General features: G+C 46.8%; 2 protein-coding genes across 2 annotated transcripts in view; both read left to right on the plus strand.

The window, feature by feature from the left end:
• Window positions 1-14510, plus strand: part of LOC309550268 (uncharacterized protein) — a gene marked incomplete at both ends in the record, with an annotated part of 461917 nt that overhangs the window by 279430 nt on the left and 167977 nt on the right. The window lies entirely within an intron of this gene.
• The window catches only part of LOC309549899 (uncharacterized protein), a gene marked incomplete at both ends in the record, with an annotated part of 47355 nt that overhangs the window by 7160 nt on the left and 25685 nt on the right, over window positions 1-14510 (plus strand). The window contains one exon of the mRNA XM_082250390.1: window positions 248-473. Coding sequence (XP_082106516.1) covers window positions 248-473 — 226 coding nt within the window. The remainder of the gene's footprint in view (window positions 1-247; window positions 474-14510) is intronic.

The raw sequence follows: 14510 nt of genomic DNA on the forward strand, positions 1-14510 counted from the left end.
ATCGTATTCCTCTTATCCTGAGGAACCTCAGACTGTGAGGGACAGTGCCGCACCATCGTATTACTCTTATCCTGAGGAACCTCAGACTGTGAGGGACGGTGCCGGACCATCGTATTCCTCTTATCCTGAGGAACCTCAGACTGTGAGGGACGCTGCAGGACCATCGTATTCCTCTTATCCTGAGGAACCTCAAACTGTGAGTGACGGGGCCATCCTTTCAACAGATAAGAGGTTTTCCTGCCCTGAGTGCGGGAAGTGTTTCCGTTCTAAATTTAATCTTAATGTTCATAAAAGATCTCACACGGGGGAGAAGCCGTATTGCTGTCCTCAGTGTGGGAAACGTTTTGTACAAAAATCACAACTTGTCAGACATCAAAAGCTTCACACAGGGGAAAAACTGTATTCCTGTTCTGAATGTGGGAAATCATTTTCAGACAATTCCTTTTATCACACACATCAAAGACTTCACAAAGGTGAGAAGCCGTATTCCTGTCCTGAGTGTGGGAAATGTTTTGTAGTAAAAGCACAACTTGTCACACATCAGAGATCTCACACTGGGGAAAAGCCTTATTCCTGCCCTGAGTGTGGGAAATGTTTTTCAGATAAGTCTAACCTTTACAGGCATCAGAGATCTCACATGGATAAAAAGTTGTATTCCTGTTCTGAGTGTGGGAAATGTTTTGTACAAAAATCAAACCTTGTTACACATCAGAGATCTCACACAGGGGAGAAGCCGTATTCCTGTCTTGAGTGTGGAAAATGTTTTTCACGAAAGTCTCATCTTTACACACATCAGAGATCTCACACGGGAGAGAAGCCACTTTCCTGTTCTGTGTGCAGGAAATGTTTTTCAGATAAGTCCAGTCTTTACAGACATCAGAGATTGCACATGGTGGAAGAAGCCAATTTCCATTCCTGAGTGAGGGAAATGTTCCTCACTGAAGTCCTGTCTTCCTGTACATCAGGGATCCCACACAACCCTGGAGGTGTATTAGTGCCTTGAGTGCGGGAAATGTCTTCTGTATGAATGTTGGTGGACATGTGTGGAAGAAGCACACCCTGATATACACCTCAGATATACTCCATGGTTGATCTTCATCATGTAAGAAACACTTCATAAGGAGATCAGAGATCACCAGAGACATGGATGAAGTGTTGTACCGTGTTGGCCATTGATGGCAGTAGAAAAATAAAAATGGAGTCCTTACCTTTCATTGGCTGAGTACATTTTGTGGTGTAGAGATTTAAAGGTCTATTTTGGAAAAATTGTTAAAAGAATGTGATAAGGATTCACACAGCCATGATAAATTTTGATGTTCTTTTTTAGGGTTGAGCGAACACGGACTGTATTATTCGTGTTCGTACCGAATAATTGTTTTTTTGTTACCCGAACACGGACCCGAAAACTTTACTGTATATTCGGGTAAAAATCCGTGTTCGGTCGTTTTATTTCCGGGTTTTGCATGCATTGGCGCGCTTTTCATGGCGGGCTTTCAACAGCCAATCAACAAGCGTTTAACTGGTGTGCCTTAAGCCATCCCAGCCATGCCTACAAATGTATTAGTAGCTGTGATTGGCCATCTGAAGCATGTGACCAATTCTTTATAAGTCCGAGGCAGCGCCGCTGCGTCATTCTGCTGTGTTAGTTCAGGGACAGAGCACACATCATACGTGCTGGCTGCTGATTAGGGACAGACAGGCTAAAAAAAACATTTGTGTCCGGATAGAATTGAGGGACAGGTCGGAGTGTGTTAGGCAGGGCGAGTTGTAGGCATTTTAGGGCGAGGCTGCTGATTTTTAGGGTCAGTTTTCTACGATCGATTTTGCTGTGTGGGAGGGGTTTTCAGTGACCGATCTACGATCTTATCAATCCTTTTAGGGAGAGGCTGCTGCTGATTTTTAGGGTCAGTTTTCTACGATCGATTTTGCTGTGTGGGAGGGGTTTTCAGTGACCGATCTACGATCTTATCAATCCATTTAGGGAGAGGCTGGAGATAGGCAGGTGTCAGTGGTCCACATCGATTTTGCTGTGTGTGGGGTGCAGTGAACACATTTTCTTTTGCCCACCGAGGAGGAGGGAGAAAAGTATTTTTCTATCAGTCACTGTGTGCAGCGTTTTTCCTTCAGCTGTGCTGTGCTGACTGATCATACAATGCTGTTGTGACTAGACCAATCTCGCCACTGGGCGTTGGAGAAGCCTGGTTGCTCGCCTCCTGCAATATGACTATGGACCCTCTCATCAGCCCATGCTAAACGTAAACCCCTTTGGGATGTGACTGTGTTTGTGGCATCCGAGCGCTGTTTGGATATGTTGAGCGCTCAGATCCAGGCTATCTGGGGATGGGTTGAATATGGGGTTCTGTTCAGTAGATTGGGAGTTATGCATTTTTGTGTCTTTTTGTGTTTCTCTAACCATGCAGCTAATGGAGGTCTCTGTGGAAACTAGTTTTAGCTGCAGAGAGAGGGGGGGGGGTTGTTTCCAGCAGCCCCCTCCTGAGGAATGTCTACTGATTAACTGAGACTATTGATAAACATGTTAATGAGCTCACCTGGCTGTCTACTAAGGGAGGGAGCCAGGATGCATTGTGGGGATGTTTTGCTTCTGGGAGTCTGTAATGTGATACATGTCTGTTTGTGTTACAGTCTTCCATCTGGTCCTCTAGGGGAGTGTCCACCAGGTGGGAGACCTGCATAAATACAGGGGCAGGGAGCCCTCAATAAATATACCACTGCTTGACCTTCCACACGGAGCCTTGTCTCGTTCTTGGGGGGATTCACTGTATGCTGCTGTAGACTGATTGCTAGGAATGTAAGCTGATGTATGCTTTTCCTGTTCAGCTGCTAGCAGCTATTCGTGAGGTTCCAGGTTGGAGTGCTATTTTGTATGCAGTTCGGGAGTTTGATCTCCTGCAAGTAGCTGTGCCTGTCTCTCAGAAAGGGGCATATCGCCTAAATGGATTTTACCCCCTTGTCTGCTGAAACGGTCCGTTACAGCTGTGTTCAGTTCACATGTGCTATTATTGAGTGGTTTCAAAAATCATACACTTTTTTCTATTCCACTATTCAATATACAGCCTTGGGTTGGAAAAATTAAATTGTGGCCTGCAGCAGAGCTGAATGATATTTGGGGTTTTTGGGGTTCATCTCATACTTCTGAAGATTTGAGGGTGCTGCCTGTTCCAAACTCCTCCTACTCCTCATCCAGCCTTTTAGGGGTACAAACAATAGTAATTGGGGTCTAGTGTGGTTTTGTACGTGTGAGATACATACACTTTTTTTGATCATATTTTCTATTCCGCTATTCAATAAAAACCTTTGGGTAACAATTAAATTGCGGGATAGTCTGTGTTGGTACGTGTGAGATCCACCTTTCCAAGTTTTTGGGGTTCATCTCATACTTCTGAAGATTTGAGGGTGCTGCCTGTTCCAAACTCCTCCTACTCCTCATCCAGCCTTTTAGGGGTACAAACAATAGTAATTGGGGCCTAGTGTGGTTTTGTACGTGTGAGATACATACACTTTTTTTGATCATATTTTCTATTCCGCTATTCAATGAAAACCTTTGGGTATTAATTAAATTGCGGGATAGTCTGTGTTGGTACGTGTGAGATCCACCTTTCCAAGTTTTTGGAGTTCATCTCATACTTCTGAAGATTTGAGGGTGCTGCCTGTTCCAAACTCCTCCTACTCCTCATCCTGCCTTTAGGGGTACAAACAATAGTAATTGGGGCCTAGTGTGGTTCTGTACGTGTGAGATACATACACTTTTTTTGATCATATTTTCTATTCCGCTATTCAATAAAAAAACTTTGGGTATCAATTAAATTGCGGGATAGTCTGTGTTGGTACGTGTGAGATCCACCTTTCCAAGTTTTTGGGGTTCATATCATACTTCTGAAGATTTGAGGGTGCTGCCTGTTCCAAACTCCTCCTACTCCTCATCCTGCCTTTAGGGGTACAAACAATAGTAATTGGGGCCTAGTGTGGTTTTGTACGTGTGAGATACATACACTTTTTTTGATCATATTTTCTATTCCGCTATTCAATGAAAACCTTTGGGTATTAATTAAATTGCGGGATAGTCTGTGTTGGTACGTGTGAGATCCACCTTTCCAAGTTTTTGGAGTTCATCTCATACTTCTGAAGATTTGAGGGTGCTGCCTGTTCCAAACTCCTCCTACTCCTCATCCTGCCTTTAGGGGTACAAACAATAGTAATTGGGGCCTAGTGTGGTTCTGTACGTGTGAGATACATACACTTTTTTTGATCATATTTTCTATTCCGCTATTCAATAAAAAAACTTTGGGTATCAATTAAATTGCGGGATAGTCTGTGTTGGTACGTGTGAGATCCACCTTTCCAAGTTTTTGGGGTTCATATCATACTTCTGAAGATTTGAGGGTGCTGCCTGTTCCAAACTCCTCCTACTCCTCATCCTGCCTTTAGGGGTACAAACAATAGTAATTGGGGCCTAGTGTGGTTCTGTACGTGTGAGATACATACACTTTTTTTGATCATATTTTCTATTCCGCTATTTAATCAAAACCTTTGGGTATAAACAATTAAATTGCGGGATAGTCTGTGTCGGTACGTGTGAGATACACCTTTCCAATTTTTGGGGCGCATCTCATACTGCCGAGGATTTGAGGGTGCTTCAGTCTGCCTCCTGCCTGTTCCGAACTCCTCCTACTCCTCATCCTGCCTTTAGGGTACAAAAAATTGTAATCGGGGCCTAGATTGTGTTTGTACGTGTGAGATACACCATTTTGCAAAATTTGTCCTATTCCGCTATTCAATATACACCCTGTTTGAGTGTAAAAAATTAAATTGCGGGATAGTCTGTATCGCTACATGTGAGATACACCTTTTTAAATTTGTTTGGCGCATCTCCTTCTACCGCCGAGGATTGCAGGGCGCTTCAGTTTGCCTCCTGTTCCCAACTCCTCCTACTCCTCTTCCTCATCCTGCCTTTAGGGTACCAAAAATTGTAATCGGGGCCTAGTCTGTGTTTGTACGTGTGAGATACACCATATTATAAAATTTTTCCTATTCCGCTATTCAATATACACCCTTTTGGAGTGTAAAAAAATTAAATTACGGCATAGTCTGTATCGGTACGTGTGAGATACACCTTTTAAATTTGTTTGGCGCATCTCTTTCCCCCGCCAAGGATTGCAGGGCGCTTCAGTTTGCCTCCTGTTCCCAACTCCTCCTACTCCTCTTCCTCATCCTCCCTTTAGGGTACAAAAAATTTTAATCGGGGCCTAGTCTGTGTTTGTACGTGTGAGATACACCGTTTTTTATCCTATTCCGCTATTCAATATACACCCTTTTGGGGTAAAAAACATTAAATTGCGGCATAGTTTGCATATTTGACTGTGAGATACACCCGTGCGATACTGTTGTTGTTTTGTTCCGCTATTCAATAAACACCTTTCTAGGGCAAGATCTTAAATTATAGAAATATGAGGAGACCGTCAAATAGGGGCCGTGGCCTGGGTCGTGGTGCTGCTGGTAGAGCTCCTGTTGCAAGGAGAGGACGTGGTTGATCTGTGCCGGCTACACGCACAAGTGAAACACCTTCCTCAAGTGTTAGTAGGCGACAGAACCTGCATCAGTATTTGGTAGGGCATCATACGCCTCTAGAAGTGATGAGGCCAGAACACAGAGAGGCGATAGTAGATTGGTTTGCTGCTGACAGTGCCTCCAGTTCCTTCACATTGTCTCCCACCCAGGCTACTGCAGAAAGGTCAGAGTTGGCACCTGCAGCCGATGTCCAACCGTCTTTCACCTCACCCCCTTGCAAATCAGGCAAGCAGTCTGAGCCCCAAGCCATACAGCAGTCTCTTGTTCTTTTTGAGGACTCTGTCAGCAGGGTTTCCCAGGGCCATCCACCTAGCCCTGCCCCAGAAGTGGAAGAGATTGAGTGCAGCGATGCCCAACCACTTATTTCTCAAGATGAGTACATGCAAGGACCATCCCAGCACGTCTCCGATGATGACGAAACGCAGGTGCCAACTAAGAATTGTGGAGACCGACAAGGAGGGCAGGGGTGAAGACTGGGTGGAAGATGATGTGGAGGACGATGAGGTCCTCGACCCCACATGGAATGAATGTCATGCAGGTGACCTGAGTAGTTTGGAGGAAGAGGCGGTGGTCGCACAGAGCCACCAGCACAGCAGAAGAGGGAGCAGGGTGCAGAAGCGGAGCGGCCGTGCCCTAGACACTACGCCTGCTACTGCCCAACGCAGCAAGGGAACGAGCGCACCAAAGTCAGCTCAAAGGAGTTCTCTAGCGTGGAAGTTCTTTAGAAAAATGTGCTGATGACAGGACCCGAGTGGTTTGCACCCTGTGCAATCAGAGCCTGAAGCGAGGCATAAACCTTCTCAACCTGAGCACAACCTGCATGATCAGGCATCTAAGTGCAAAGCACGAGCTGCAGTGGAGTAGACACCTTCAAAACCAAGAAACGTCTCTGGCTCATCCTGCTTCCTCTTCTGCTGCAGTCTCGGCCTCTTCATTCACCTCTGTAGTGATACCGGCACCTGCCACCCCGCAAACAGAGGATCTGTCTGCAACACCACCACCTGGGTCACCAACCATCTCCACAATGTCCCGTGGAAGCGTTCAGCTTTCCATCTCCCAAACACTTCAGAGGAAGAGGAAGTACCCCCCTACCCACCCGCGATCCCTGGCCCTGAATGCCAGCATTTCAAAATTCTTGGCCTTTGAAATGCTGTCATTCCGTCTGGTGGAGACGCACAGTTTTAAAAACCTTATGTCGGTGGCTGTCCCACAGTACGTCGTGCCCAGCCGCCACTACTTTTCCAGGCAAGCCATTCCTTCCCTGCACAACCAAGTGGGGGAAAAAATTAGGTGTGCACTGCGCAACGCCATCTGTGGCAAGGTCCACCTAACTACCGATACGTGGACCAGTAAGCACGGTCAGGGGCGTTATATCTCCCTAACGGCACACTGGGTAAATGCAGTGGCGGATGGGCCTGAGGCGGATAGCAATTTGGCGCATGTCCTTCCACCACCGAGGATTGCAGGGCGCTTCAGTTTGCCTCCTGTTCCTAACTCCTCCTACTCCGCTTCCTCATCCCTTACCGCCTCCTCATCCGGACAGCGTAACACCTTCACCACCAACTTCAGCACGGCCAGGGGTAAACGACAGCAGGCAGTTTTAAAACTTGCCTGTTTGGGGGAAAAACCACACACCGCGCAGGAGTTGTGGAGGAGCATGGAACAGCAGACAAATGAGTGGTTGCTGCCAGCGAGCCTCAAGCCCAGCCTGGTGGTGTGCGATAACGGGCGAAATCTCATAGCAGCTCTGGGCCTAGCCGGTTTGACGCACATCCCTTGCCTGGCGCATGTGCTGAATTTGGTGGTGCAGAGGTTCCTTAAAAACTACCCCGATATGTCAGAGGTGCTGCAGAAAGTGCGGGCCGCCTGTGCGCACTTTCGGCGTTCTCACCCTGCTGCTGCTCGCCTGTCAGCGCTGCAGCGTAACTTCGGCCTTCCCGCTCACCGCCTCATATGTGACGTGCCCACAAGGTGGAACTCCACCTTGCACATGCTGCAAAGACTGTGCGAGCAGCAGCAGGCCATAGTGAAGTTTCAGCTGCAGCACGCACGCGTGAGTCGCTCTGCGGAACAGCACCACTTCACCACCAATAACTGGGCCTCCATGCAAGACCTGTGTGCCTTGTTGCGCTGTTTTGAGTACTCCACCAACATGGCCAGTGCCGATGACGCCGTTCTCAGCTTAACTATTCCACTTCTATGCCTCCTTCAAAAAACAATTCAGGCGATGATGGAAGAGGATGTGGCACAGGAGGAGGAGGAGGAGGATGAAGAGGTAACATTTCCAAGGCTTTCAGGGCAGTCATTCGCAAGTGGCTCCGAGGGTGGGTTCCTGCACCCACAAACGCCAGGGACACAATTGTCCAGCAGGGGCACAGTTCTGGAGGATGAGGAGGAGGAGATGGAACCATGTTCACAGCAGGGTGGCACCCAGGTCAGCTCATGACCATCACTGGTGCGTGGCTGGGGGGATACAGAGGACACAGACGATACACCTCCCACAGAGGACAGCCTTTCGTTGCCTCTGGGCAGCCTAGCACACATGAGCGATTACATGCTGCAGTGTCTCCACAACGACCGCCGAGTTGCCCACATTCTAACTTGTGCTGATTACTGGGTGGCCACGCTGCTGGATCCCCGTTACAAGGACAACGTACCGTCCTTAATTCACTCACTGGAGCGCGATCGCAAGATGCGCGAGTACAAGCGCACGCTGGTAGACGCGATGCTGCTGGCATTCCCACCTGACAGCGGGGCCACAGTGGAAGCACAAGGCAGAGGAGGAGGAGGAGGAAGAGGTCGCCAACGCAACCAGGGCACCGCCAGCACCTCAGAAGGCAGGGTTAGCATGGCCGAAATGTGGAAAAGCTTTGTCAGCACGCCACAACAAACAGCAGCACCAGCAGCTCATATGGAACGTCTTAGCAGGAGGCAGCATTTCACGAACATGGTGGAGCAGTATGTGTGCACACGCCTAGACGTACTGAATGAGGGGTCTGCCCCCTTCAACTTCTGGGTCTCCAAGTTGGGCACATGGCCTGAGCTTGCCCTTTACGCCTTGGAGGTGCTGGCATGCCCTGCAGCCAGTGTATTATCTGAACGGGTATTTAGTACGGCTGGGGGCGTTATCACAGACAAGCGCAGCCGCCTGTCCAGAGACAATGTGGACAAGCTCACGTTCATTAAAATGAACCAGGCATGGATCCCACGGGACTTTTCCGTACCTTGTGCAGAATAGCGATGGATACCGACCTTATCCAGCCATTGTTCTATTTTTGCTCTTTCTCACTCTTTTGGGGTGTACCCTCATTTAAAATTTCTGAAAAGAAGCAGTGTTGGCTACCTCGTCCTCCTCAGGGCCAGATTAACGTAGGTGCTATTGGAGCTGCAGCTCCAGACCCCTACCTTTATATAGGCCCCGGGTTGGCCATATTCACTGTTACCGCTCTTCTGTCACTTGTAAACACAGAAGTCTGGCTTCTATGCTCGCTTCCCCAGGCAGCTCCCTCAGAACCTCCCCACACAGCACGAAGGCCGGACAAGGAGGGACAGTTGCCGATGCATGGATGTGTTTATGGGCTTCAGAGACAGCATCCCATGTTGAATTAGGCATGCATGGCTGCACCCTTCCTCCTCTGGGTGCATGCCAAGGCACGGCCCTTAAGGCCCTTCTAAATCCTCAGCACCAAGCCCATGATGCTCTTAATCCGGCCCTGGTCCTCCTCCACCGCCGCTTCCACCTACACCGCCCATAGGTGTGCACAGCCTATTGCATTAGGGTGTGCACCCCAAAGTTTAAATACATATGCATGTGTTTGCCTACATGTACATGGCCCCGATACATTACTCTCCCTGCTGGCAAAGTGAAATAGAGCAGAGCAGGTCCGAGGGAGATCTTTCCCATCTCCTCACTGGCAAACAGAGCGATAATGCTATGTGCCCTAGGTGATTAGGGTGTGCCCAGGCACACCCTGTGCGCACGCCTATGAGACCGCCACATCCACCACCACCTCAACCTCCCTCCTACTCCATATGGGCCTCGTCCTTCAGAGATGAAGAACATTGTTTTATTTTTCTGTTTTTTTTGTTGTTTTAAGTTATTTCCCAATCCACATTTGTTTGCAGAGCACTTGCCATGCTCTTAACTACGTTTTGCTGCCATTTGCAGCACTCTAGCCCTTTCCATTGGTGTTTTAGAGCCATTTTAGTGCCTGAAAGTTCGGGTCCCCATTGACTTCAATGGGTTCGGTGTCCGGGAAAAGTTCGTCAAAAGTCCAGAACCCGCCGAACACGGACATCCAGGTGTCCGCTCAACTCTAGTTATTATATATTTGTTTGTATATGTATTCTTCACAATGTTATGGATTTTCACAGATTATCATATGTTAATTATCTATGAGCGCTGCACATTTCCATATTTATACATTTTATTTATATAAGCATTTAAGGAATTGCTATTACTTTTAGAGATCTCCACCACCATTCCTATGTGACCATTACATCCTTGCAATTTATGTTTAGCATGTTCATTTTGAGTGGATTAAAATATATTTTAATGCTTTATGATATATTTTTGCATTTCCTTATCCAAAAAGATACATTTTCGGTTTGTTTTCTTAGGTATACCTTTGTTTTGAACTTGGCCATGTAAAATAGATATTAAACAGGAATAGTTATTATGAGATGTTTCTCGGGGCTGCAGTTCCTCTGAACTCCACAAGATGGTGATCTTACTTATACTCAGATAGGAAGTCTCTATGGAATACAGACAGGAAGTGAGGTCAAGAACAGACAGGAAATTCTATATAGACGACGTAGTGAGGAGACAGCAGGAGGTAATAAGATCTTATTTTCTATTTACACCCAGTAACCCCCCCCCCCCCCCCGTCATGTCCGTCCTCTTCCTCCATAGTCACTGTGACGTCTTTTATCTCCAGCAGATGATGATACACACGTATATAGTGTGGAAACCTAGATTAACCCCTTCAGGGCCAGAACATTTCCTCACTTACTGGGCCGAAACATTCTCTTCATTTTGGAGATAAATTCTAGTAATATGTTCCTCTAAACCAGTGCTCCCCAACCTTTTTATCGCCGCGGACCGGTCAACGTTTGGTCATTTTTCTGTGGCCCGCTGGGGGGGGGGCATCATTGCAGAGTGACCAGCATGCCCCCAATCAATGCAGAGGGCCTCAGCATTGCCCCCAATCAATGCAGAGTGCCCACAGCATTGCCCCCAATCAATGCAGAGTGCCCACAGCATTGCCCCCAATCAATGCAGAGTGCCCACAGCATTGCCCCCAATCAATGCAGAGTGCCCACAGCATTGCCCCCAATCAATGCAGAGCTGCCAGCGTTCCCCCCGCAAGACCCGTGCACTTACCTCACGGCAGCTTCTCTTCAGTCCTCACGTCCCCGCGTCTCCTCAGTCCTCCCGCCTCCTCCTCGGCCAATGGCATGGGGTTTGCCTTTCGGCCAATCAGTAAGCGGGAGGACCCGTTCCCTGATTGGCCAGGGGGAGGATCCGTGTGGCAATAGTGAATTTTCATTCGCTATTGTCACACAATGGGCGGGCTCGGGGCACACTGCTCTGCTCCATGGCTTCCACAGTAAAATAATGTAAAGTTCATCGGGCGGCCCGGTACCATTTCATCCATGGACTGGTACCGGTCCGCTGCCTGGGGGTTGGGGAACACTGCTCTAAACAAACAGCACTGACAATAAATAGACAAGACAATGACCATCCTGACCATACATGGCCTACAAAGGGCAATTATTACACTACACAGGCAGCCAATGGGCAATCATTACAATATGCAGCCAACACAATGATGGAGTGCAGGGGTCAGGAGTATGGAGCATAGAGCCCCTTACATTGCTGGTCAGGAGGAAGAAAACATTTCCCAGCCTGCCATAAGGAATATGTTCCATCATTGGTGCCAGAGAAGGGAAAATACTGAGGGCTCTGAGGAAAGGAGAGGAGCTAAGTGGTCTCTGAGGAGGTAGCTGGCTAAAGGACTCTGGGACCTCTGAGGGTTTTCTTTATCTGAAGGGCTCTGGGACCCCTGAGGAGGAACTGTAGCTGAAGGACTTTGGGGGCCTCTTAGGAAGTAATCGGGCTGAACAACTCTAAGAGGTTAGTGTTGCAAGGCTCTGAGGTAAGACGGGGCTTTAGGGCTCATAGAGACTCTTGGTCTTTGATTATCCTCTCATGCCATCTGGACTTACTTTTATGACCTCCTAAAAGAACTCCTGCCAGCACCTGAAGGAAGCCTTCACCTCACCATCTCACTGGTCAAGAAATAGGTTGCAGGCCACAAAATAGAACAAAGAAGGACACTTGTTCTTTGAGGAGGTCTGTTTGTGCAGCATCACTTACTGGTTGGCCACTGGCCAGTCCAATACCTTCCCATGACATGGTCTGGCAGTGCCTGGTGCTGGAATTCAGAGCCCGAGGAACCCACTGCCACTCTGTACAATGTCCTGGATATTACAGAATACCTGACAACCAAGAAAACAAACCCCTCCCCCAGCTGTCCTCCTCCTACCCACATTGGGCTGCCATTGGAGGGAAAAGAAGAGACTCCTCCCCCACAGCTCTCTACTCCATCAGCAGCATCCTCCTGCTATCCAATCCAATCCATTCTCTAACTGCAAAGAGTGACGGTGACATCACTCCTGTTAGTCAGCAGGCTGCCGAAGATTGGATCCTTGCAGCCGGAGTTCTGGCAATTAGACACAAAAGAGGGAGGAAGAACAGCTAACAAGGGAGCTGTTCAAAGATAGGTATAATTCCCAAGCGGTGTTCAGGACAAAAATCAAGTACTTTATTAAATATACATTAAAAATTCAAAAGAAATCACATTTATCAATAACGAGTCAATATCAATACCATGACAAACACACAAGTAAAAAAACATCCCAGGTCATGTGGTCTTTTTAATTGTCTTTGAGAAGTAATGACGGAATCACAGCAGAGGAGGGAACTAATGAGTCCTGGTGTTCAGGGACTATAAAAGGACCATTAGCATATTCCCTCCCTCATTCTGAAGAAGTCTGTTGATTGGCAGACGAAACGCATCATCCAGTGACATCCGTTGTTCCCGATGACAACCTGAGCTAACCTCCAAGCCTGCATGTGCTGTGCGGGAATCTCTAGACTTTAGCCAGTTGGCTTTCTACATACTGTCCTGCATGTTAGCTACTTGGATCTTACTCCACGCTGAGCCCTGTGATCTAGGGGGACTACTAAAGGAAGGAAATTAATGTTCCCTACTGACAAGGAAAAGGCACTTACCTCGGAACTACTGTCGGAAGGTCAAGCAGCAAGCAGTGAGTAAAGTTTCCAAAAATGGAGCTGATGGCAAAAGTCATAAATCCTGCTTAGTTTCCTTCCATACATATGACATTTTCTTTGTGCCTCATCAGTGATGGTTATTAAAGTGTATTTCCATTCCTTACTTGGCTCTAGCCTCTAGGATATTCACTTTCTCCCTTAAGCCAACATTAAGTGGAGGTGATGGAATGGATTAATTACAATGGACTAGTCCCTGGATATTATGCTTATTGTGTCTGGAATATTGAAACGTCTGCATATTGGCCTTACTATGAATTTCCTGAAGGATTCTCACTAAACCCAGTGTTCTTTACTTCATAAATGACTATTTGTAATCCACATTAATGCTGCTTGCCCTGTATTATGCACCTTATGTTCCTCGATTCCCTCCATCCCTAGAGGTAATTACTACTGTGGAAGGAACATCCTACTACTGAGGAGTTATGGAACTGTGGAGTGGTTAGCTAGAGATACTAACATAGTAGCTGAATCTCGGCTGCACAGTGGCTTTCTTACAACTTGAAGGTCTGTTTATACTGAGGAAACTTGACCTGTCATCAGTAATTTTGATTAATGACATAGCTGTAATTAGTCGGTTTCACTGTGAACTACTTTTTACACTCGTTATCAGTTAAATACTTGCATTAACCCTTACAGACACCTCCACGGCACTCTATAGATTATGTTCCTGAATTCATTCACCCCAAGGGATTAATACTATTGTGGAAGGAATTTTCCAACTAACATTAAAGAACTGTGTGAGAGTATATACGTTTGTGGGTATATAGAGGAAATATGATCTGCCAACAGCAACTTTGATTCATGATATAGTTGTTACTTTTTACACTCGTTACTAGCTGATGATTTGCATGAACTCTTATAGCCACCTCCACGGCACTCTATAGCCTGTTTTCCTGTATTTCATCCATTCCCAAGGGATCAATAATACTGTAGAAGAAATCTTCTAAGTAGCAGTAAGGAACTGTGTGAGAGTATATACGTCTTCCCATTGCTGCAGCATAACGGGACTTTGTCTGTCCGAATTTTTAACTATTTTTTCATCTGCTATCCTAGTTTTTTGTGAACAGAGCTGATCTATTTTTAGTTGTCACCTGGGCTGTTTTTTACTTGTGTGTTTGTCATGTTATTGACTCGTTATTGATAAATGTGATTTCTCTATAATCTCTATAATCTAATATATATTCAATAATGTACTTGATTTTTCGTCTTGGGAATTATACAATCCTTGAACAGCTCTCTTGTTAGCTGTTCTTCCTCTCTGTTTTGTGTCTGGTTAAACACATAGGTAATCCCACACCCTACAGGTGAGACGGTGGGGCTTATCCCCTAATAAACTAAGTGATTTCACTTGGTCTGCTTTGTATACCTAAGTTCTGGCAATTATCCTGATTAGCCGCCAACTCCCACCAAGAGTCAGCAACCTCCCCTTTCTGGACATCGTGATAACCCTACATTGTCCTCACAGCACTGCCTCAGAGAAAAACAAGTCAAAGGAAGAATCATATTTCATTCCTTGTCTGCAGATCTGCAGATCAAAAACTAATCAAATTCAGTTCAGAAAACCAAA

This window comes from Pelophylax lessonae (assembly GCF_965119305.1).
Source record: "Pelophylax lessonae genome assembly, chromosome: 3".
Taxonomy (NCBI): domain Eukaryota; kingdom Metazoa; phylum Chordata; class Amphibia; order Anura; family Ranidae; genus Pelophylax; species Pelophylax lessonae.